We start from the raw sequence: 26,386 nt of genomic DNA, 5'->3' as shown, positions 1-26,386 counted from the left end.
GCTTTGTATGTTTTTGAAAGACAGGGTGGTAGTATTTGGCGCTCAGATTGCTCCGAGGAAATCTCCCTGGCTTGGCTGAGCCTAGCAAGAAGGAAGGATATCAATTCTGAATGCTTTCTGCCGGAGTCTCTCTCTGCTTGCACAAAGCACTGCATAACAAATAGCAAGAAGCTAAACTGGTAACATCAGATATTTAGAGGGGACACAGCTAGTTTTGTGTATGGAAATGCATTCGCTTCAGGTTTTAGCTGTCTCTGAAACTTGTCGGAAAATGTTACACTTTGCCCATTGAACGTAAATGAAACAAAAAACCAGGGGAAGCTGTTCATAACATTACTCAACAGGGATATTATTTATTGCTCTTAAATCAACAAACACAATCCTATGGCCCCTGGGAGAGCATCCTGGGGGCAATAGGGTTTTGCAGACAATGGAAATCTTTTTTTAAAGGAACAACTTGGCTAACTTACACCCCACCTAACCTTCTGGTCTACCATGGCAAGACCAGCAGTGCTTTGGATTTTAGGGGGGGGGGGTAATCTGCCTTCAAGTTCCCCCTTTCCTGGCCAGGTAGGATTACACAAAACAAGTTAAAGGTTATACAGTAGTCCTTGATGAACTTAGTCTTTGCCAATTCCTGTGCAAAATGACCTCTAATCTGCACATCTTGAAACTAATAGGCAAATCAATATCCACTGGGTTTCACACTTCTCAAGTTTTATTGAGACAAATATTCCTGCCTGTTCAGATATAGAAGAACCCTGTCATGTGGTCCCCAGTCCTCCAACTGGCAAGAGGTTTCAGGGACACAACTCTACTTGGGTTGGGTACCCATTGCAAGGTGGCCATTGGAGGGCTACTGGCATCTTGTAATATTTGGGGGGGGGCAATGTAACAAGCTTTATTAATAGTCTTACAATACATTACTTATATATAGTACATCTCATAGAGTAAATTGAGATTTCGGGCTGAAACAGAATGGATTAGAATAAACACATATTTTAAAACATTTTTTAAAAAGCCCAGAAGCATACTGGAGCAGAATAATAGGTAAGAAACATGCAAAAGTGATCCTGGTAATAAATTGATAGATATGTCCATCCCACAGCTTATTAAAAAAAATAGTATGGAACTAGATGTTATCTTGGTAGAGATGTGGTGCCCAGTGGCAGAGCTTCATGCTCCAGCACCAGGGGTTGGAGAGCAGGTGGCGGCGGGGCTGGCACATGTCCTGGGGGTGGGGCAAGGCGTCTGCAGGGGCGTGGTGCCCAGCACGGGCGGGGGGGCAGCCACAATAGCACCCCACAGGGATCGCGCTGCCGGGGACGGTGCCCTCCTCTTCTTCCACCAGTGGTGGTGCCAGCGCAGGGGCTCAGAGGAGCATATTTAGGGAAGGATAGAGAGGCAAGAAAGTCTCATTTTGGAGCCTGCATTGGGGTGCAGGTATGAAAACACAGGGGACAGCATTTCCATTCCAGAATTGAAAAGGAAAGAAGCATCCCTTCTTCCTGCTCCTCCTTCAATTCTTCTCTCAAAGGGAAATCCTTTTGTTTAGGTTTGGTAAAAAAACCTCAGTATCAATCTGATAATCACTGAGGGCTTCAGCCTTTGAAAGGGGAGCTCAAGACTATGGCTGCAGGCTAATTCTTCATGGTGTGCACAGCCACACACAGGTTGCTTCCAGGCTGCCACTATTTGGAGTGCGGTATTTATTCACATACCGGCAAATTCAGGTTGTGCAAAAACATACTTTTTGCAGTAAGTTAAGTGACAGGAAAATGCACTGGGAAGTGTGGGATAGCACTTTTTTGAGGCAACATCATCTACCTTCCCCACAAGCAAATCAGAAATAGATGCCCATTAAATAGGCAATAACATCTAATCTCCCTGCAAACAGATGAGAATGAATGCTCAAGAAACCACAGCTGCTTATAAAGGCATTATTTTTTCCTTTTTTAAAGAAAACCATTTGTTATTATTTTCATTAAACACTACCAACAACAAATATAAAACCACGCAGAATCATTTCAGTTGCAAGCCCGTACAAAGCAAAACACAGCAAAGAATCAGGGAAAGTATCCACCAGTGTAATATTGGTAAGCACTCTGCTCTCATGCATGCTGTGATTCATTCTGTTGAAAGAATCCTGTACCTCATGCATTACCCTACTTTCAGTCAACCCCCATACAGCCTCTCCATGGAGGGGCTTGACAGGCCGGAAGATATAGAGTACGCTGTCCCTTCTTTATGAAGCAAAAGAACAGAGATCAAAGCTGTCCCATTTTGAGACACCCTTTAAAGCCCTCCTCCTCTGTGTAAGACGATCCATGTCTATGTTCCAGACGGGATCAATCCAGGTGTTCATTAGGGGCTCCAACTTGGCTTTCCAAGGAGGAGCAACAGTAAGTTGCGCTGCACCAACAATGGGGGGGGGAGAGGAAGTTCTTTTTCTAATTGCCACTTCCTCATATTCTCCTCCCTGGGGAGGGATCGGAGCCCGTGCTTAGAGTGCAAAAAGTGATGGGGGGGTGTTATGTATTCAGCGGTCAGTGTTTGCCTAAGCTTGAGTCTGGACTAAAGATTCTGAGCCCCTGTGTTCTGATTCGATACATGATATCCAATCACAGAACATTTCAGGATTTGGGACTCTGACTTATGATTCGAAGCTTGGAATTTTGGACAGCCAATCACGTTGGGAGTGGGAGTGTCCGAGGCCTTAAGAAATGTATATAAGTGGTTGCTTTGCCCCTGTTGTCCTGTTCAGTTTGTTCTTGCTGTTATCACTGTGTCTTGCCTTGTAGGAACCCACCTACACTTCAGGGGAAACTTCTACCCATGATCCACAGCAAGTCAGAGTGGAGAATGGTGAGCTAGCTCTGGGGTGAAGCAGATGAGAACAGACGAAGTCCCCTGATGAACTGAGCCAAAGGCCCATCTACCCCAACTTCATGTCCTCACAGTGGCTAATCAGATGCTCATGAGAAGCCCGCAAGCAGTTTGTTTGGACTAGATGATTGCCAGGGTCCCTTCCAGTTCTATGATTCTATGAAACGGGACCTGGGTGAAGTGGCACACTGCCCACCTTTGATTCCCAGCGACTGATATCCTTTTTCTCTTAGTCAGACATCCTCATACGTTTAACTGAAACGGTTCTGCTTCCCTGCAGTGTGACTGCAACATGGAATGGCCTTCTTAATTCTCTTCATAATGTATGAAGACAAAGCATTTTCAGGAAGGAAACAAGTCTCTCTCCCCCCCCCTTTTGTAGAATCCCCCCCCCCTTTGAAAGATTAGTTATGAAGTTTGCTTACTGCTGTTGGAGGCGTTCCCCAGAGACAGAGGGAAGACAAACAATGCAGGGGGGAGCTCTCTTAAAAGATGTCGCGTTTTGTTCACAATCTCAGTGCACATCTGTAAGCAGATGTTGGAGGGATAAGAGAGTGTTTTGGGGTGTGTGTGTGTTTTTAACAAAATAAAAGAAGGAAATGACACTTCTGTCGGCGAGATTTCTCAGAATTATTTGCCTGAAGACTTCTGATTTAACTGATCTTTCTGACAGCAATAAATTAATTCAGTATTTCTTTTTAAAACTTGAAAACAAGTACTTGAAAGGAAGAAGCACGTCCTGACATTTTTCATTTAGCAACTAGATGGTGTGTTTTTCTTCTCCGCTCTCCTCTCCGTTGTGCTCAGAACATTTCTTTTCCTCCCCCAACTGCCCCGTTCTTCAATGGATAACAGGTTTCTTCCAGTGAAATGTCACAAAGACAGATGATTGTTCAGAGGTCTAACAAAATGTGACTGGTGAAACCAGATGTAATGAACCAGACACAGGGCCGCGAACTGAACTCGGTGGCAACTTGTTTTCAATCGAGCAAGCCTTGAACTGTAGTGCTGGGAGTCAGCTGAAGGTCTTCTAGCTCAGCCCCTGGAACAGAGGCTGGCTGACTCACACTCAAACCTCATTAACTGACAGGCGATTTAAAGCATCTTCCATGTTGCAGTACAATCTGTCACTTCTGCAGCTCCCAGCCACATGCATTTCCCATCCCTGCCTGTTCTTTTTCCTACTTTTCCTTACCAAATACTTATTTCTGTTAGGATGGCGTCATACACCTCACCAAAAAGAAAAAGACAAAAAGAGGGGGGGAGACATCAAGGCACACTTTCGCATAAGCTTTGCTCATTTATATGTACAGGTGCAAATTTAGTAATAATTGCTGTCCTTCAAATAGAAATGCAGTACCTCCCATGCGTAGAAGGCAATGGCCTGTGGGCCAGCTGTTGATTTAGAAGACATCAGAAGACAGCCTTGTATAGGGAAATTTTTAACGTTTGATGTCTTACTGTGTTTTAATTTGTTGCAAGCGACCCAGAGTGGCTGGGGTAACCCAGTCAGATGGGTGGCATATAAATAATAATAATAATTATTATTATTATTATTATTATTATTATTATTATTATTATACTTGAAGGTGCTCTCCCATCTAAGGTTCTTTACCTTTAAACCAGACTCAGATTCCACAACCCTTCAAAAAGAGGGCTAACCTTTGCAAAGTAGGACGTGTGATCCTCATCCCTTTCACTCTCTGCCTCATTTCTTTGGCAATCACTTGTAGCTAAATAAGATTGTCTTCCATAAGCACGGTTTTAACAGTGGGTCCGTAAGTGACTGTGGAGGCCAGTTCTGGATCCACACGTCCCACAGTGGGGACATAGGTTTCTGGGCAGGAGGTATCACAGTGAGTGTTTGCCAAGCGTGCCTTCCTCTTAGCACATTTCTCCCTTTCGTCCTGAGTTTGAGCATCTTCAAAGTCTTTCAAGAGACCTTTGATAGAGGCTGTTCTCCAGCTGGAGTGCTCGCAGGCCAATGTTTCCCAGTTGCCAATGTTTATTCTACATCTTTTTAGATTTGCCTTGAGAGAGTCTTTAAATCTCTTGTTGACCATCAACATTACGCTTTCCATTTTTTAGTTCGGAATAGTTGCTTTGGAAGACAATAATCAGGTATCCACACAACACGATCAGTCCAATGAAGCTGATGTTGAAGAATCATTGCTTCAACACTGGTGATCTTTACTTTTTCCAGTACATTGGCATTAGTTTGCTTATCTTCCCAAGTGATGTGTAAACATTTTCGGTGACACTGTTGATGGAATCTTTCAAGGAGTTAGATATTATAAGTGGTCCATGTTTCTCCATGCCTTTTTTACAACCTTCTAATCTTTGGCACTTTGTCCCTTGGTCTGGGGCCTGGTGTCTTCTCTAACATCTCCTTCTATTCTGCCATGCCTGACCTACTGTGAGAATCAGGCAACTCAGCCAATCACTGCCACAGGCTTTTCCACCACAATCAACATCACCACTAAGGCCACAAAATTAGTTGGGATTCCTGGATAGCAGAGGGTTGCTCTAGATGACCCCTGGGTCCGTTCCTACTCTATCATTCTATGATATCCATTACAGCAAAGGTGGCTAATCCCAAGCCAAGGAGCTGGATGACCACCCTTCTGCCCATCAAAGTATATGTAGTACTGAGTTGGGATGAGAGGTTTAAATCTGTCCTGATAGGGAGGCAGATTGTCCCCTCCTCAGTCATCAGATGTCCCATTTGATAATTATTTGCTGCATTTGGGGGGTCTCCAGCTCATTCCGCTGAGTGTGGACCTGGGCTTCTGCCCTGAATTTCTGCTCTGACAGTACCACTGCGCAACTTGCTTCTTAGCCAGATTGCCTCCATGAAGCGTACAAGCGGACCAGGAAAACTGAAGTGTTTGTCCTTGGCATCTGCTACATCAGGGTATACTGCCATGGATCAAGGAGGTTCTACTTTAGATGCAAATGAGCAAATGCCTTTTGTTGCTGTCCTTTTGTAACTGTGGAGAAGTAATGAGTCTAGAAACAATGATGCCAACAGACTGCAGACAATGAGAAGAGAACAAATGTGGAATTGTCTGGCAAACAAACGTCATTAATATCAACCAGCTTTTTAAGCAAGCAGATGAAGCCAGCAGACATGTATATAAACAGTGCCAGAAATGTTAATAAATGTTGCTTTTCATATCCCAAGACTATAAAATGTAAAATATTCATGCCAAATGTGTGACTCATGTAGATATAACAATATCTTCCGTTCAGCGATCATCAAGCCAGTTTAGTCCATTAAAACCATTTAGAGTACAAAGCTATCACTGAAATTGTTTGTAGATTTGATCAGCGTGTCAGCTGAGTGAGGAATTAAATGTGCAAAGTTTATTTTACCCTTTTTTAATATTCAAAGCACATCCTAACATGTCACTGAAATAAGAGGCAAACACATACGAATGGTTTTTTAATGGAACGGGAGAGCATCTACAATAGACCAATATGTGTGGTCCTTGCTCCAGAAGTTACGAGTTCCCATTGTGGCAAAAGCCCACAGTGAGCCCTCCAAAATTAAAAGTCCTCCTAGGTCTGCTCTTCTATTTCATAATCCAGGTGGGAGGGGCAAAGCTGGCTCCATATCTGTGTGGGCCTTGGGGCAAAGGACTTGGGGATCAGCACTCCCTCTTATGTGGAGGGACCCCCCCCCCGACTTAGCTGCAAGTGATGGTGGCCCCAGTGGCTGGTGGCTGCCATCTTAATTTCAGAGTGCTTAGCACAGTGTCATTCCAAGGCATTTGTGGGAAATTTAAATGGAGCCTGCCCACTGTAAGGGGCTCAAGGCACACGTCAGAACTGGGGGGCTCTGCTAGGGCACTGGGGTCTAGGCAGCTGGCATAAGCTTCCAGGTGCTGCTTGCAGGCCTGGGAAACTGCATCGCTGAGTAGCCCCTTACAACAGAGCTGGATTTAGGGTGGTGCAAGCTATGTAGTGAGAGATGGACCATAAAGAAAGCTAATCGCCGAAGAATTGATGCTTTTTAATTATGGTGCTGGAGTAGACTCTTGAGAGTCCCATGGACTGCAAGAAGATCAAACCTCTCCATTCTGAAGGAAATCAGCCCTTAGTGTTCACTGGAAGGACAGATCCTGAAGCTGAGGCTCCAATACTTTGGCCATCTCATGAGAAGAGAAGACTCCCTGGAAAAGACCCTGATGTTGGGAAAGATGGAGGGCACAAGGAGAAGGGGACGACAGAGGACGAGATGGTTGGACAGTGTTCTCGAAGCTACCAGCATGAGTCTGACCAAACTGCGGGAGGCAGTGGAAGACAGGAGTGCCCGGCGTGCTCTGGTCCATGGGGTCACAAAGCGTTGGACATGACTAAACAACAACAACAAAGCTATGTAGTCGCAACCAGGTGCGCAGCCGAGGAGGGCACCTTCTCAAATCCCAGTAAGCACTTGCTTGGCTTCAGGAAGGAGGCGTGAGGGTTCTGACAGGGTACTGGAGTCTTCCTTCCTCCATCCCCAAGCTTGGCAAGTGCTTACTGGGCATTGGGAAGGAGATGGGAGGGCTCTAGGACCCTGTCAGAGCCTCACACCTCCTTCCCAAACCCCAACGGCAGCAAGAGCCCATGGCCTCAATTAGGTGGCATATTACCAAGGTCCACACCTGCTTACAGCAAAAACAACTCCCTGCATATAGAAAACTAGCAAGGAAGCAGTGCACCTTCAGGTCACCTGAAGGTGGTGCCTCAAAAGGCCTCGGTCCACTTCCAATCCTTTTTGGAGCAAGTTGTTCATGAGGCGCTTTGCTCCTCATCCTCTTCTTGCCTCTCTGAACTCCCTTTTACCATCATTTTGGGTTTGCCCCAGTGTCTTCCCCTCCCTCTGCCTTGGGCAGAGCATTTCACTCTAACTTCTGGCTCTAACTTCTCTTGCCACTTTTCAATCCCAGAAAGGTTATATTTTATTTTCCTTCCCCTGTGCATGGAGGAGTTGTTTGCCTACATATAGAGACATGCATCTCACGCAAGGGTGGCAGCAAGGAACCCAGGCTGCGGGCACCATGTTTAGGGTGCTGCACCCTTCATTTTGTGCCTTTATTGTATTTCCATTTCTCAAATGGTTTTGGCAGGTTTTTGAAGTGCTACCCGAAAAGCCTGCAAAGCCTGTAAATATGAAATAAAGATTCACTCCATGAACACTGATGCTTCTCCGTGGACAATGGTGCTTCTCTCCTACCACCTTTGGTTTGCACACTGCAGTCTGTCTCCTGCCATGGAGAATCTGCCAGCCAGCAGCAACCACCCTCGACAGAATGAATCAACACCATGAGATCAACAGGCAGCTCATTCAGTAACCCACATTGCAGCATTCTCTGCATATGAATTAAGTCCCAGACCTGAATACCGTACTAAGATATGACCATGGGTTCCCCACTCCCACCCCCAAGCAAAACTTCAAAAAGAATCTCCCTGGCAGATCACCATTTATTAAGCCAGTGCACATTCTCTGTGCTGTCAGAATGGGATGCAAGGGACGGTGTTCTTTGCCACAATAACAACAAGAAGGAAGAGGTAGGGAAACAGTTTTGTTACAATTGGAGCTACAGAATACTTCATCAGAGCTGACAGGGCATGGCTGGGTTTTACGCTGCCTCAGCATTGCTGGCATGATAAAGTAGCAAAGAACAAGGCCCATTGGAAAAGCCCTTTGCAGCAAAGTGACCCATCACGAGAAATATGCTGAGGTTCCCCCCACTCTCATTCCATACGGACCCAGATCCCATTTGAACATGGCATGAAATATAGCCTGGGCAATAGGGAGCAAGGGAGAAGATGATGTGCACTCCCCTTTCCAAAAAAAAGGGGGGGACCTCTTTGAAAAATTGCATTTTGATGTACAAGCTCCCAAGACAATGCTAGTTTGCGCTGCACAATTTATATATAGGTGATCTATTTAAAAACAATCTCCCCACAGGCAGGCAGAAGGATGGGGAGGAGGGTTGCAAAGGAGAATGTGGTGGCTTGTAAATTGTCTCCATCTTTCTTTTTCCCTTTTCCAGGATCATGTTAAAAATGACAAAATACAACCCAGTTGGACTCCTTGCTGCAAGGCGTAGGAAACTGCTGAAAAATGCATCCAACTATCTGTCCACCCAGTTCAAGGGATGCGGGTGGCGCTGTGGTCTAAACCGCTGAGCCTCTTGGGCTTGCTGCTTAGAAGGTCGGTGGTTTGAATCCCCATGATGGGGTGAGTTCCTGTTGCTGTGTCCCAGCTCCTGCCAACCTAGCAGCTTGAAAGCATGCCAGTGCAAGCAGATAAATAGGTACCACTGCAGCGGGAAGGTAAACACCGTTTCCATGTGCTCTGGCACTCGTCACAGTCCTCTGTGCACCAGTAGCAGTTTAGTCATGCTGGCCACTTGACCCGGAAAACTGTCTGTGGACAAATGCTGGCTCCCTCGGCCTGAAAGCAAGATGAGCGTCGCAACGCCATAGTCACCTTTGACTGGACTTAACCATCCAAGGGCCCTTTATCGTTTTAACCTTTTACCATCCAATTCAGTACTTTGTGCGCTCCAACCTACAGCACCTCTCCAGAGCTACCTTTAAAACTGAAGGTGCAAGGGATCAAAGCACACATTCTGCCACTGAGCTATGACCCCTTCCCTAGTACTGCTCACCCTTCAGCAGACAGAGCTACCCAATCCAAACTGCAGTGTGCCACGAGCAAGCCCTCGTCAGAAAAAGCGCTTGCAGAGCAAATTGCTTCAGGCACAACACAGTAGGCGAGACAAAGTCAAAATATAAATGAATGGAGATCAGACATTATTAACACGATTCTCGGTTACTGGTTGGCCATTTCTGTGTTAGGTGGATCAGAGTTTGGCAGGTAGCAACCTAGGGGTGGCAGAATCAACATTTGCTTTTAAGCACTGCAAGAAGAAATGACGTTCACTCACACTTTCTGACACTGGGTGGTGCAGCCATCAGCACAGATTCCATGGATGTTCATGTTGTTGTTGTTGTTTAGTCGTTTAGTCATGTCCAACTCTTCATGACCCCATGGACCAGAGCACACCAGGCACTTCTGTCTTCCACTGCCTCCCACAGTTTAGTCAAACTCATGCTGGTAGCTTCAAGAACACTATCCAACCATCTCCTCTGTCGTCCCCTTCTCCGTGTGCCCTCCATCTTTCCCAACATCAGGGTCTTTTCCAGGGAGTCTTCTCTTCTCATGAGGTGGCCAAAGTATTGGAGCCTCAGCTTCACGATCTGTCCTTCCAGTGAGCACTAAGGGCTGATTTCCTTAAGAATGGATCGGTTTGATCTTCTTGCAGTACATGGGACTCTCAAGAGTCTCCTTCAGCACTATAATTCATAAGCATCCATTCTTCGGTGATCAGCCTTCTTTGTGCACAAATTGTAGCCCTCATAATCGCCTCCACAACTCCACATATATCCAGCCCATGATAACAATGAACATTTTGCTAGTGATCAAATAATAAACAGGCAACTGAGCATTCAATTAACAAAATATTGACTGGTCACCATGACCGGCTTCCTAACACTCGATTACTATCTTTTTCTTTCTTGCCAGCAGACCACAATCTGCATTGATTTTGATGGAACAGCCACAATACCTCTATAACACCCCTTACCTATTTTTATTTTTGTTTTCATTTTCTGTAAATTTTAACCCCATCTCCGAGGCAGAAAGCGGCATTCCATAATTGTTTGCAAACTGCCAAACCTTCTGCTGCTGGCTCCTTGAGCCGTCACAGAGTTCCCCTGTGCAGTTTCAAATGTTTATTACTTAATGAACTATGCATAAAATAATATAGAAAGCTGTTGACATATCCCTGCATCTGTTCATTACCTAGGTAATAATGCCCTGTGCCTTTTAATGAGTGATTAAAATTATCCAAAGTAATAAGAACTGTATTATCATATTGCTTATTAACATGATAATCCAATTAGCCTTGTGTTGAAACAATGATTATCAGGTTGTTAAACAGTGGCACCTAATTATTTTTAGAGACAGTTTGGTGCACTCTGAGCTCACAGGTCTGTATACTTGACCTGCCTTGTTCAGTGGAAAAGAGCCAGTCTGTTAAGCACTAAAACAGATACTGTATGCGAAATTACAGTTCTCTGGATGTTATTGGACTACAGCTCCCATGTTCCCTGACTGTTGGCTGTGTTGGCCGAGGTTTTGAGACTTGGACTCCTGGAGGGACAGAGGGGCTGCTTAGAAGTTCACTAAAGGCATTAAACAGAAGTTTCAGACCCAAAATCAGGAAGCCACAGGGAAGCATTGTGCTGACCTTCCTCCAACTTAACATGGTGGTTAGAGTGATGGACTACAACCTGGGAGACCAGGATTAAAATCCCCACCCAACCGTGAAACTCACTGGGTAACCTTGGGCCAGTCACTGTCTCTCAGCCTAACCTACTTCACAGGGTTGTTGCGAGAATAAAATAGGGAGAAGGAGAACCACATACAACATCTTGAACTTCTTGGAGGAAATAAGGAGATGTAAATGTATAGATTTTACTTTCTTGGGCTCCATTATCACTGCAGATGGTGACAGCAGCCACGATATTAAAAGATGCCTGCTTCTTGGGAGAAAAGCAATGACAAACCTAGACAGCATCTTAAAAAGCAGAGACATCACCTTGCCAACAAAGGTCTGTATAGTTAAAGCTATGGTTTTCCCAGTAGTGATGTATGGAAGTGAGAGCTGAACCATAAAGAAGGCTGATCACCGTAGAATTGATGCTTTTGAATTATGGTGCTGGAGGAGACTCATGAGAGTCCCATGGACTGCAAGAAGATCCAACCTATCCATTCTGAAGGAAATTAGCCCTGAGAGCTCACTGGAAGGACAGATCGTGAAGCTGAGACTCCAATACTTTGGCCACCTCATGAGAAGAGAAGACTCCCTGGAAAAGACCCTGATGTTGGGAAAGATGGAGGGCACAAGGAGAAGGGGACAACAGAGGATGAGATGGTTGGACAGTGTTCTTGAAGCTACCAACATGAGTGTGACCATGTTGGGCCTGGCGCGCTCTGGTCCATGGGGTCACGAAGAGTCGGACACGACTAAACGACTAAACAACAACAACAAAAATGTATAGCTTACTTGGGCAAGTGTGGGAGGACCTGTATAACTTAAAAGAAAAAGAACAAGATCCAGCCTAACTAGGTCTCAGCAATCCAGTTTTCATTTGGCCACTCAGTTTATCCACTGCAAGATGATCAACTGGAGATCACCTTTTCAATCGTCTTGTTGAAGTGTTCAAATCAGCATATATGGCTAACATAATCTATAAAGAAACTGGTCCCAGGCTGTTAAGTGTTTTATATATCAATAATAGCACCTTGATCTCAGCCCAGTAGTTCACTGGCAGGCAGTGAATATATTTGAGCACAAATGTCAGTCTGGCATACTGGTTAGAGTGCCGGACTATGACCTGGGAGACCAGGGTTCGAATGCCCACTCAGCCATGAAGCTCACTAGGTGACCTTGGGCCAGTCACCATCTCTTAGCCTAACCTACCTCATAGGGTTGCTGTGAGGATGAAATGGAAAGGAGGAGAACTCAGCAGTGGAGGAAGCCTATCGGGCAGCTGGGGTGGCGCACATGCCCTGTGCTCAGCGGTGGAGCCAGCCACCTGCGGGGTGGGGCGAGCTGGGGCAGGATGCTCCGCGGGGACTCCGAGGAGTCTGCCTGGTTCCTCCCACTCAGCCACCCTACAGCTGAGGGGGAGGTGAGGGGCAGACCGTTTGGGGCAGTGCAGAGCCTGCAGGCACCCAAGCCACCACATCACTCCCAAGAGAAACACGTGGCTAAGGCATGCTGCAGGACCCGCTGTGAGTGCTGCCCGCCATTTTGTCACCCCCCTCAGTGGTGACACCTGAGGCGGACCACCCCCACCCTCCTTCCTGCGCCCCTGGGAGAACCATGTACACCACCTTGAGCTCTTTGGAAGGTAAATGTTATGTACTGAAGTTCTCACCCTGGGCCAGCAGGGGGATACTGTAGATAGTTTTCACTCAGGTCCACATATGCAAATGAGGGATTGAAAGTGATGTTCAGTGATTGGATAGTTACAGAAAATGGTTACTGTTGTGTTCTAGTGGAGCTCTATATAAGCAGGCTGGCTGAAACTTTCAGTTCTGTTCTGTTCTGGCCTGTGAATAAACAAGAACTGTTTGAAGAATCGCAGTGTTGTCTGATATGTTCACCCGCAACTTAACAGTAAAGGATAATATAAATGTAATAAACAAAAAAGCAATTGTGGTGCAGCATTTTGTGCTAACTGTAGTTTACAGGCCAAAAGAACTTCAGTTTCTGTTCTTGGTGATCTTGCCCATTCTAGATTTCCCAAACCTATCTGTGCATGAGTCCTGTTGTACAGTCTCATCACTTATGAAACCCTGCTCAGCTTCTTAACTAAGGCAATTCGTTGTTTTGTTTCTTAAATTGTCAGAATATCATACCACTCCCAACGCCCGTTTAAGCAAGCAGCAGAAAAAGCTCAACAACTTTGGGGAAAACACTAAAAAAAACCTCAACTTTTTCTGTCCAGATTTTCACTGTTTGAAATATGACAACCCTAATTTTGAGCAACCAGTGTTTGCAGTATTCTTTGTAACTGCCTTTTCCAGATCCCGATCTGACAACAAAGCACAGTTGACAGCAGAGATTAGTGTGTTTGGAATTGGGCAGGGCACCCAATATTTATTCTCACCCTGAGACCACTATAAAACCTGTCTAGGTCCAAGAATCACCCAAAGCCAGAGCCAATCCTGGTATAATGCCAGAGCTGAGAGAAAAAATGTTATTTTCTATGCCTGACATCCAGCCATCTCTACAAAACTAGCTATTGCTCCCTGATCAAAGTGAATGTTCAGATTAGCAGTTCAGCACCTACTTATCACAAGAGGTTGAGGAAGGATCTCCTTGAAATTACTGAGCATTCACCAAACGAAGCTCCCTCCAATATTTCATTCATAGTTCATTGAATCATAGAATTGTAGAGTTCAAAGGAGCCCAAATGAACTCCCTGCAATGGGGAATGACAGCTAAATAATCCCTGGCAGTTGACTCCCTCTATCCCATCACCTGAACTGGGCAAACCTTTGGAAAAGATCCAACAGCAACCAGCCTAGAACATTCAAGAACCTGTGATTCTTCCCAGTATCTAATACTCAAAGGTGTGCTGAATATGCTTTATTAGCCTTATCAGTAGTCAATGACACTGTCAACATAATGGGTGCTTCCAGGCAACCTGTTCATGGAGCACTCCTTCTGATTTGCTTGTGCAAAGTTTTCAGAAAGGTGGTATTAAGTTAGCTGCTTATGGCACAGTCATTCTGATGGCAGGGAAGGCTTAAGTCATGTCACATCAAGGACTGGCCGTCCCACACTCTTCAGGGCACTTTCTGCCTCACTTTCCTTACTGCAAAAGTCCACTTTCCCTTTCTTTTCTTGGAAGCAGGTTTGTAGTCCGAGAGTGCCAAATCCACACTAATTGAGCACCCTGAATCTGGGTGTGAATCCCACCCATGAAGCAAGGACAGTCTGGATGTGTGCAATGTTTAAGCATGGCTAAAGCAGTCGGGGAAATTTGCACTCCTAAAGGGAGGGGAGGGGTTTTGCCATCCCGCCGTGTCCTCTTTGAATTCTTAAGCAGTCAGTCAACACTACATCCGATGTGGCTCTATGAGCAAAGTAATAATGACAAAGGACCTGCAGGTCTCCCCTCTCTTTTCTTACTTGATAAAGGCTTGGGATAATCTAGTCAGGCGTAATAAAACCAGAAGGTGCATCACATCTGCTGGAACACAGCCCTGACACACTCACAACAGCCCGTTTGCCGCTACTTGCTGCTTGCCTTTCTGACACTAGTGGCAAGCAATTTCCTTGGAGATGTTTGATCATTATTTCCTGCTCCGTTTGGCCGAGCACTTTAGCTGCCAAATGTTTTGACGAAGTGTAGCTGCCGACTAGATCGGCATCATAACTCCACTCATGGAATGACCCTGTTGCAAAAGGTCTTGTGACACCTAACCAAGATTCGCAGTCCATCTGGCTTATGAGCATTGTAGAAATGTGAGTGAAGAGACAGGGATGGATTCACAGCCAGCCCAGCGCTTGAGTTTAGCCGAGTCATTTTCGAGGGGGTATTAAATGCTTGTCTCATTAGACATCTTGTCCAATTTCGACCTTGTTGCCACAATCGGAGTTTGGTAAAGAGATATAGATTGCAGTGGAGTGCAGAAATAAATAGTCTGGGAAGACTGCAGGTTGAAAGAATAAAGGAGGTTTAATACTCCTGGCAAACAAAGCCATTCTGAGCACAAACTTAACTATGGCCATCGTGGAGTGATGAGGTTAATAAAGGGATGGCTCAACACTCACAGGCTGAAGAAGAAGCAGGAGAGAAGTAAAGAGAAAACAATGTGTAAGAAGTTAGGAAAGAATCAGCAAGGGAAGAATAGCTACTCAGCTCATTAGTAAAGAAAAGGCAAATTGGATGAACTATATTTGGATGCACTATAAACATGCAACACCAGATGGCACCAGAGAGCAGGAAATTTTAAATGCAGTTTTCCATATACCGTATTTTTCGCTCCATATGATGCACCAGACCATAGGGCGCACCTAGTTTTTAGGGGGGGGAATAAAGGGGGGAATTATTTTTTTTCCCAGCTGCGGGGCAGGGGCGGGGGAAGCCTGAGCTTCCCCCAGCCCCAGCCCCCAGAACAGGTCTAGGAGCAGCAGCAAGATTGTGTGCAACCTCGCCGCCGCTCCCAGAGCTTGCAGGGCTGGGGGTGGGGGAAGCCCGAGCTTCCCCTGACCCCATCCCCCAGAACAGGCTGCTATCCACAAGCCTTCAGAGCCTGAAGGCTTGCGGATAGCTGCTTGAAGCCCGGGGAGCACAGCGGAAGTTGGCGCTGCGCTCCCCGGGCTTCAGGCTGCAGGCTGCTGTCCGCAATCCTCCGGAGCCTGGCGGGAACTCCCACCGCACTCCGAAGGCTTACGGATAGCTGCCTGAAGCCTGGAGAGCGAGAGGGGTCAGTGCGCACCGACCCCTCTTGCTCTCCAGGCTTCAGCGAAAGCCTGCATTCGCTCCATAGGACGCACACACATTTCCCCTTCATTTTTGGAGGGGGAAAAGTGCGTCCTATAGAGTGAAAAATACGGTATATTTTTTTTTCTTTTATTAAAACAATCTAATTTCTGACTTATTTAAAGCGGGTTTTTCCTGTGTTTAGATCCACCCTAGATGGGGACTTCTGAGCAGCTCCTGAAGCCAGCCAGAGCTGCATTTCCTGGGGACATTAGATGAAATCTGGGGATATTCCAGGGATGGGATATGTCCTGGGACTTATTTGCAAATCCAGGGACTGTCCCCGGGAAATGGGGACATCTGGTAACCCTACCCTAGATTGTCTTTTCTATCGGTCCCCTACTGGTTCATGTAACTTACTGCAAGCACTGTTGTTTTACTTCCAACAATCAGAAGGATTGTAGCTCAGGGACAGAGCACCAGCGTTAAATGCAGAAGGTTCCAGGTTCAATCCCTGTCATCTCCAGGTAAGGTTGGGAGACCCCTGTCTGAATCCCTGGAAAGCCATTGCCAGATAGTCAGTGTGGGCAATACTGAGCTAGATGGAGCAATGGCCTGACTCTGTATAAGACAGCTTTCTCTGTACTCTAGCAAGTGATATCTGTGCACTCACATGCATATGGATGCAGATGTGCATTGCCACTCATATCCAGTCCCTACAGAACTTAATGGATGTGTCTCTTGCAGACATCATGGAGGATGTTGTTATCCACACTATTAGTGCATGTATGTGCACATGTGAACCAATATCTTACAGATACATTCAAAGAAATGTCGGTCTGGGTATCTTTTCTGGAGATGACTGAACTTTGCGGACCTACTTGCAAAGCACATTTCTAGTTTAGAAACACCAATATTGACTTGCTTATTTCTCTTATAAGCAGGAAGCAACAAGGATCAACCTAAATAATAATAATAATATTTTTTTATTTATATCCCGCCCTCCCCAGCCGAAGCCAGGCTCAGAGGGCTAACAACAGTAAAATAATACAACATTCTAAAATCATTTCATTATAAAATCAGTTCAAATCAAATTAATGACAACCATTGGGTTAGAGTTCTGTGAGGATTGCCAAAGGAGAGGGTCAGGCTGTGCCCCGGCCAGGGTCTTGCAGGCCCTGAGGAAAGATGTCAAGTCCCGCAGGGCCCTAGTCTCTTGTGACAGAGTGTTCCATCAGATTGAACCCACAGCCAAAAAAGCCCTGGCTCTGGTTGAGGCCAGCCTAACTTCCCTGTGGCCCGGGACCTCCAAAACGTCTGCATGTGAAACTGCTTCATCAGCTTGAAGCACCAATACTGGAAGTGAAAATAGCAAAATGGATAATGGATGTAATTCACACAGGCTACCTACTCCCACATGACATGGACCATAAACTTCTAAAGTTCATCTTATCAACTATGCACATTAGTTTATGGTGGGGAAATTCCCCAGGGAATTCCCCAACTATTATGGATAGGCTATTTTGTAGGAACCACTAGAGCTTCTCTGGAAGGGAGTTTACTTAGCTTGAACTATCACATGGTTCCCTTCAATAGTGCGATGCTCATTGCTCGGAGCAGAGCCAAAGTAAACACATTATTTGAGAACATGAGCAGAGCTTTAGTTGAACTGAGTTACTTAATAGCAACTACTAGCCCATCCATGGCTACTGGTCACACATTCAACCCGCACATTCAGATCCTGCATCGCACTGAATACCAACTGCTGGGACCAAGAACAGCAAAGATCTGCTGCATTTGTGTCCTGTTTATAGGCTTCCCAGAAACATCTGGTTGGAGAAGATGAAGCACTGATCTGATCCAACACGACTCTTGTGTTCTTCTATCCCTATCTGAAGCTGCTAGCTAGGTACTACAAAAAATAACTAGAGTTGGATAAAGACCTTCAATGCATTGCATATACATTATTTCATTGATCATTCTAATGCTATAAGGCTGGTCAGTATTATTGCAATGTAAGGGGGGAAGGTAGTGGCACCTTCTATCATATGTGGTGGACATGTAAGGTAGTAAAAGAATTTTGGGAAATGATATATAATGAATCCAGGGGAAAATGTTTAAAATAACTGTTTGTCAAAAAAACAAACAAAAAAAAAAAACCCTGAAGCCTTTCTTTTAGGAATTCTAGGTTCCAAAATCCCAATGGAGCAGAAAATACTATTTATGTATGCAACCGCAGCTGTGCGGATGTTATTGGCCCAGAGATGAAAAGAGGACAAAGTCCCGACCAGAGAAGAATGACAGATTAAGTTGATGGATTATGCTGCAATGGCAAAAATGATTGGAAGAATCAGAAATCAGGAAGACCAAAACTTTAATAAGGAATGGGGAAATTTTACAATTGACCTTAAAAACCACTGTAAACAGTTGAAATTGTTAGTAGGATTGGAATAACACTTGTAGTTTAATGGTGGATTTTGGATATAATGAAGATGTAAAAGATTTGGATTATTATAAAAGATGCAGGAGGAAACGATTAATAATAGGACCCACAAAGGAGGAGGCAAGTCCAGGAGATTCTTTGGAATCTTGTTTTTACATTCTATGTTGGATATGTGATTGCAAAATTCTAATTTGAAAAACCAAACAAATAAATTTATAAAAATAAAAAGTGGCCTTTTTTTAAAGCTAACAAGTCCATGACTGTAGCTTACACTCTGAGCCATCATTCATTTACAACAGCTCCCTTAACTCTCCCCAATGTAGGCTCCACTGTCACAGTCAGCTGTGGTCTCTGCTTTGCCAGCATCCTGTTATAGCACACCAGACCTGACTCTTTAGCGCAGTCCAGCCTTGGCTGCTTCTCTGAGTTAATAAGTCCATTTGGCGTCAGCACCAGCTCCCTCAAGGGGTTTAATAAATTGAAAGCCTCCATGTGAAATGCAAGTCACGCCCATTATGTCAGTGGAATGTACTTCCAAGTGTATTTAGGATTATATCTCCAGCAGTTAAATCAAACATGGGCAGACTTTCTGGAAATAGGTGTAATGCTTCAAACCAACTTTGGAGCCACAATTATCTAAATGGCTTTTAACCAGCAGTCTGCCAAAATTGCATCAACACAGAAGCACTTTCATCAGAGGGGATTATGCGTTCAATGATCTACTTGTCACATGGGGGCTTTTCTGCCAGCAATACAACCCCAAAATAGCCCCCTGCCATTTTCTTGGAGAATTATGTATCGGAAAAGAAATGTCTCCACTTTATCCTAAAGTTTGCAGCTTGAGATGCAGGAGAAATTTGGTTTAGTTTGGATTTCAATGCAAACCTACCAAATGCTAGGACAATATGCAAACTGAAACACAGCTATCTTGCAAAATTTTGTGCTGCTCCAAATATTATGACACAGTTCTCCAACCAAATAATGCGTACAACAATGTTCATATTGGAGGGGGGGGGAATATAAAAATGCATACATTTGTGAAAGTAGCACGTAAGAATGCCATTATATTACAGGAAATTGCATGGAAAAAAATGTGTAGCAAGCAAAATGACAAACCAAAATGTGTGCATTGGGAGAAATTTGCACTATGATGCTTACAAGTTTTCATGAGGACTTTAAAAGAAATATTGCAAAGCCATGCAGAAACTGCAAGAAACCAAAAATTGACATATCCATCCCTCCCTGATTACCACACAGTGATATTGCTCATTTTGTAATGCTAGACCAGCCTTCCACCAAGCCACTGGCCTTCAGATGTTTAGGGATACAACTCCCATAATCCTTGATTATTGACTACCCTACCTGAGACTGTAAATCCAGAAGAACTGGAGGGCACAAGGTTGGGAAAGGCTGCAGCGGACATTACTCTGGGAGGGAGTCCAGTGCTTTCAACATCAGCCACACATCTCCCAGCATGCTTAGCTTTGGCCTCACTGTTGTGGTGAGGGTTGCTATTGTGGGTGCCCCTACAATGCTCAAGTCATAGGCAAAGCTTCCACCCACACAATCACAACAGATTGCCTGGTTATGCCCCACAGATTATTTGGATATTTTGTGGCCTCATTTGTAGATCTCTTCCCTCAACCCCAGTGCTCTGTATCTTGAGAATGCTGAGAAGACCACAGCTCTTGGTATCAGGGCTGTAAGCCAAATGACCTCTTCCTCCTCCCTTTATAGTTCACTTAGTTTTAATCAACCACTTTGCAGCACCATATTCCCCAGGCTTCTTATCAATTTTGTTAGACTTTTAGTTAAAGGCCACCTCTCCTATGCAATTGATTTCCCCCCACCGGTCCTTGGCAAGGTTGTTTGGGGTTGAGTTTTCACTGTATATATACAGCAAGTGATCGATTGCATTTAAATAAGGCAAAATTAATCTATATCTCTTGGTATGTATATTCATGGACTCCAAAGAGATCTTTCGCAGCTCGATTCATAGACTCTCTTTCTTTCATAAACGTTACTTTTCAATGTAATTTTCTTCAGGGACTGGAGAAATTGTTAAATAAGACCTTCCAGAAAAGCTCAGTTAGTAGGGAGGTCTTGTAGTGAACTTAAATGGATGCTCACCACTCCAGATTCACATGAAGAAGCCAGTTTACCTCTGGTTTACCATGGGTCAATCAGGTATCACTGTTAACATTGATTGGTGCTTTCTGTACATGAATAACATGGAGGCTCAACAGTGGTCGGTCAATGGTAGATATGCTGTCCATGTTCCTCTAATAATATTTGCTTCCATGGATATTGTTTGGCTGTTGACTTTGCTGCTGGTGGAATATATGATCACTGTTGGCCGTGGCAGAGTGGCTACACAGCAATCCAGGATCTTTGGATTGACATGCCCAGTTGCCAGTCATTGTTACAAGGAAATTCTTCTTGCAATTCTGCAATTCTGGGCTGCATCAATAGGAGTATAGCATCTAGATCAAGGGAAGTAATAGTGCCACTGTATTCTGCTCTGGTCAGACCTCACCTGGAGTACTGTGTCCAGTTCTGGGCATCACAGTTCAAGAAGGACACTGACAAACTGGAACGTGTCCAGAGGAGGTGTCCAAAATGGTCAAAGGCCTGGAAACGATGCCTTATGAGGAACGGCTAAGGGAGCTGGGCATGTTTAGCCTGGAGAAGAGGAGGTTAAGGGGTGATATGATAGCCATGTTCAAATATATAAAATGTCATATAGAGGAGGAAGAAAGGTGGAGCAATGGATCCAAACTACAAGAAAGAAGATTCCACCTAAACATTAGGAAGAACTTCCTGACAGTAAGAGCTGTTTGGCAGTGGAATTTGCTGCCAAGGAGTGTGGTGGAGTCTCCTTTTTTGGAGGTCTTTAAGCAGAGGCTTGACAACCATATGTCAGGAGTGCTCTGATGGTGTTTCCTGCTTAGCAGGGGGTTGGACTTGATGGCCCTTGTGGTCTATTCCAACTCTATGATTCTATGATTCTATGATTCTATGAAAGACCATCTTCCATATATTTGTTTTCTTTACTTTACTACTTTACTACTATGACAGTAGAACACTGGGAGCAAAATAGAATCAAAGCGTAAACCAGAGTAAGCCAGTGTGGTGTAGTGGTTAAGAGCGATAGACTCGTAATCTGGTGAAACCGGGTTCACTTCCCTGCTCCTCCACATGCAGCTGCTGGGTGACCTTGAACTAGTCACACTTCTCTGAAGTCTCTCAGCCCCACTCACCTCTCAGAGTGTTTGTTGTGGGGGAGGAAGGGAAAGGAGAATGTTAGCCGCTTTGAGATTCCTTCAGGTAGTGATAAAGCAGGATATCAAATCCAAACTACTACTACTACTACTACTACTACTACTCTTCTTCTTCTTCTTCTTCTTCTTCTTCTTCTTCTTCTTCTTCTTCTTCTTCTTCCCCTATCTCCCAGCCCCACCAATTAATATTTGTCTTCGCCAACTAAAACAAGTGTACATTTTTCAAGATAAATCATGGCAGATCGGAAGTTAAGGATGCTACGGTTTACTAAGTGGGTAAGCCAGTAATGCAAAAATAAATTTAAAAAATAAATCACAGACTGTTAGCAAAAAGGTAGCCTTGGCTAACAGGACAGGATCATGAACCAGCATGAAGCAGAGATTCACCAGCTCTCCACCATCCAGCAAAGAAGAAAAAAAAGGGGGGACAATTCAGAGACATGAGTACTCTGTAAAATAAATAAATAAAGGTTAAACTGCAACCCTGGTTTAAATTAAGCTGGTTAAAAGCTATTGGCACCCAGTGCTTTTTTCTAGGGGGACGCAGGGGCACACTAACCCCTAAACATTTTGTGAATCTAAGTTTGAGGGGAAGTATTTCAATATGCGTAGGAAAATGAGGGTACCCCTAAATATCTTTTTTTAGGGGAGCACTGTTGGCACCAATAGGATTTAAGCAGCCAGCGTACATATTGGCAGCTGAAAGCTTGATTAATCTACTACTGTATAAACTGGAAAAATCCACCATCCCTGATTTCAGCTAATTAGAAAGCAGATGGGGATCAAGACAGTGTGGGGCATTTGCTTTGGTGGATAAGGGAACTGTAGAATGACAGTTGGAAAGGGGGCACAAAATAGAAAATTTAAATGTTTGCATTACTACACAGATTAGCTGCAGTATTTTGAATTAGTGCATTTTCTAATCCAATCAGCTGATCTGCACAAATATGTTTTCCATCATACCAATATGATGTTGCCCACTTAGAGGTTTTCTAACCATCAAGTGTGTGTGTGTGTGTGTGTGTGTGTGTGTAATAAATAAGATAAATAAATAACAGAGTACAAAACCCAATCTTACTAGTTAATTGGAAAACCATTTAAAATGCATCACCTAAGGCAGCAGCCCAAGAACCAGAACCAGCCCTGCGCAAAGAGGGTTTGGAGTGCTCTGCCAGCAAACACTCTGTTTTAGTGACACTGACTCCAACATGAAATACCATCTCGTGGGGAAGCATTTCTGATTAAAAACCAATTTTAAAGCTCTCATTTTTAATCCGTGGTTAATGAAATCATTGGCCCGCTGCCACAATTAATCAAATAATAGTAATCTACATTAGGGATCGTATTTCAAGTAGCCCTGGGGAAAACTTTGCATCAGCACAAGGATTTCTCTTTGCACAAGGGAATGTTGCTTGGCGAGTTCCTGCCTCCCCCCACGGAAATAAAGACACGAGACACCAGAATTTAAAGTTAAGGGGTCAAATTAGGCCACAACTTTATTGATTACAGGAATTGAGGGGTATTGGCTTAGGCATTGGTCCTGTCAGCTAACCGGCTTCAGCCCGATTGGTTGAAGACCGGCAAGGGTTAACCACCAGTAGGGGGAGTCCTGCTGATGCACATCAACTAGGAGCTCCCCTGGGGTCACAGATCGGGGGCGTGCCGTAGGCCCACACCTCCATAGGCTTAGGACAAGGCGATGCCCCCCAGAATCCTTTACCGGACTACCCTTCGATTTGGGGGAAGGTGATGGCACCCTCTTCATCTGCAAAACAATACCCCTACCAATGCCTAACCGCCAATGCCCAGGAAGTTGTGACGATTGCTACGAGGTAGGCGAAAAGCCAAATGGCTGGTGCCAATTTGCCAATTGGAAAAAATTCCTACCAGGCCCCTTGACAGTGACCAACCGGAGTCCATAGCAAGGTCGGAGAGCCTAACGGTTCGGCGGGATGGGAAAATCCGATCAGCTGGAGCGCAGAGAGGAAAAGAGGGCGGTCCTTGGCCGTGCCGGCCCATATTTAGGGCCAGGCCATCCCCCCCCATGCCAGCCGATTGGCTGGCAGGAGGGAATGACACGTCCAAGGATTCCCTTAGTATCGCGGGGGCTGTGCCTGAAGCCCGCAACCCCACCTCCTCTCCAGTTCAGAAGAGGCTTTCTCCCCCTCTCTTCCCCTCACATTCCCCCCTACAGCTGCTCTGTGGGAGGGTGCTCCCCACATGTGTGGTGTGGGGAGTAGGGAAAGTCCCATTGTGCAAGCAGAACTTGGTCCATTTCGAACAAGGGTCCATCTGGCGCAGTATTGTCTATATTGACCAGAATCGGCTCACCTGGGCTTCAGACGGAGGTCTCTTGTAGCCTTACTCTGATATGGTGGAAATTAACATGGCACCTTCCGTATTCAACTCAGATGCTCTCCCTACTAAGACCCTAAGTACCAAAGATTGCTGATGATCTTACAGCTGTTACACTCTTGTAACTTCACACTGGAAGATGGAGGCACTAATGGTGTTCTTAGGGCCAGATTAGATGTGAGGATCCTGCTATATCCATGTATCTGTTCAGCAGAAAGTGTATCTTTCATTTTTAAACATGTAATGAAACATGCAGGTCCACTGCTCCAAACATTTTTATAGAGATAGATAGATAGATAGATAGATAGATAGATAGATAGATAGACAGACAGATAGCATTGTAACCAACCCACTCCCACCCCAGCTCAGCTCACTTTAGTCAGAGAATCCAACTAAACATTAGGAAGAGCTTACTGACAGCCAGAGTTGTTCTACAGTGGAGTTGGACTACCTTAGAAGGTGGTGGACTCTCAACTGGAGGTCTTTAAACAGAAGACTATCTGTCAGGGATTCTTTAGCTATGGGATTGGACTCCATGATCCTTCCTTGGTAGGGGCAGACTTTGGCAATCTTTGTTAATGCGGCATCCTGTTTGAGGCCAAAATTTGATGCCCCAAAAGGAACTTCTCAATTATGGATCTTCTCAACATTGCACCCCCTCAGCTCAGTGCCCTATGCAGGGGAAACTGCCTGCACTGCCCTAAATCTGACAAGGGATCCTTGGGATTCCTTCCAACTCTACAATTCTATGATTCAATGAGTACAGTGGTACCTTGGTTTACGAACTTAATCCATTCTGGAAATCCGTTCATAAACCAAAACCGTTCTTAAACTGAGGCACACTTTCCTCCCGCCACCAGTGCCCTTCCACCGTTCAGATTCTGTTCTTAGACCAAGGTAAAGTTCTCAAACCAGGACACTATTTCCTTTATTTTATTTTATTTTATTTATTAAAGTTCTTATGTTACATCGGTAAACATTATCATATTACATCACAAGGCTTATTATACTATAATTTTCAACATGTATACAAAGTTTATATACTAAAAGAAAATAAAGGGGGGAAAGGGGAAAAAACAAGGACAAAAAACTATTCCAATATCATATATGTACCGACACTTTGGACTTCCTGTCTATCCCGTTGTATATTCCTTTTTTACAAATGAATGTACTCTTATTATTGTATATTTCTTTACATTTTATCTAATACATTCCTATATCAATATGTACCCTTGGTCTTATTTCTCAACTTAGTCTCTCTCCCACATCAACTGATTGCTAGCATAGATAGTGAACCTTTACTGTATTTTTGAACATATATCTTATATCTCTCTCCCAAGACACTATTTCCAGTTTTGTGGAGTTTGTAAACCAAATCGTTCTTAAACCGGACTGTTCTTAAACTGAGGTACCACTGTACTGAAGCAATGCAGGGAAAATACAAAGCAACAGCGAGCAATGAGGGAAGAAAGCAGAGGGGCCTCACTCGACTTGCCTGCAGGATCCACTTAAAGTAAAGCATAGGCATACACACACACACACACACACCACAACTCTCACTTGATACATGAATGAAGCAGACACAGGAATAAATGCACATGTGCCCATCACATCTACTTTGGTCCCTAACAGTTACTTAATGATTATCTAGGCTCTTAGGCTGCTATCTCCAAATCACTTAAGCTTGCTTAATCTTGACAATGGGACAAAAGTGGATCCTGTGAAGTATACTGCATTAAGAAGTCTGTATGATCGCTCTATAAGGAGCTAACTCAAACTGATAATTCTTATCCCCCAGCAGCCATGTAAGTGAGGAGCACAGGATTGCAGTCTTAATTGATGGACTCCTCTTCCTATGTTAGACAATCTGGAACATCCCATGATTTTGGGGCTTCCATATAACAAAATCCCAGACAATGCGGCTTACAAGTTGCTTGCAAGCAGGCTCATATTAGTTGTGCCTAGCAAATGCCATTGGCAGCTAAAGGGAGAAATAATCTATTCCTTTACCTGTGGAACGACATCCAGAGCTTTTGTGTTCTCCATCGCTTCTCCTTATTTCAGCAGTTTCCCACAAGAGTCCATTCTGTTGTTTATTTATGAAGAACACTTGCTTTTCCACAGTACAGCTTTTCCCTTTTCCCACTCTGCTTCTCAAAAGTTCTCGACCAGAACAATTATTAATTAATTGACCATTTCTTCCTCGTATGTGCTCATATCTCAACGAGAAAGGGAAGTTACCCAGACGGTTTCTGGTAATTACCTCTGAAGGGAGGGGAGGACAAAGCTTGTTTGCTTTATTTCTGGTTTCCCTTTTCGTTACTTCCTTTTAGTGGATATATCAGAGACATAACCT

The 26,386-nt window shown here is 44.5% G+C and overlaps 1 protein-coding gene across 3 annotated transcripts in view; it reads right to left on the bottom strand.

Moving 5' to 3' along the window:
* LOC310709012 overlaps positions 1-26,386 on the bottom strand; it is an 81,722-nt gene extending 55,336 nt beyond the window's left edge. The window contains exon 1 of one of the 3 annotated variants that reach the window (XR_014527289.1): positions 26,041-26,386. Coding sequence is in view for 2 of the 3 variants with exons in the window: in XM_083508062.1 (XP_083364188.1) it covers positions 26,041-26,076 (36 nt within the window). In the remaining variant the exon portion in view is untranslated. The remainder of the gene's footprint in view (positions 1-26,040) is intronic. The other 2 variants (XM_083508062.1, XM_083508063.1) reach the window with 2 other exon arrangements.

The sequence above is a fragment of the Podarcis liolepis genome (genome assembly GCF_965112155.1).
Source record: "Podarcis liolepis genome assembly, chromosome: 6".
Classification (NCBI taxonomy): domain Eukaryota; kingdom Metazoa; phylum Chordata; class Lepidosauria; order Squamata; family Lacertidae; genus Podarcis; species Podarcis liolepis.
This window is presented reverse-complemented; position numbering and strand designations above follow the sequence as displayed.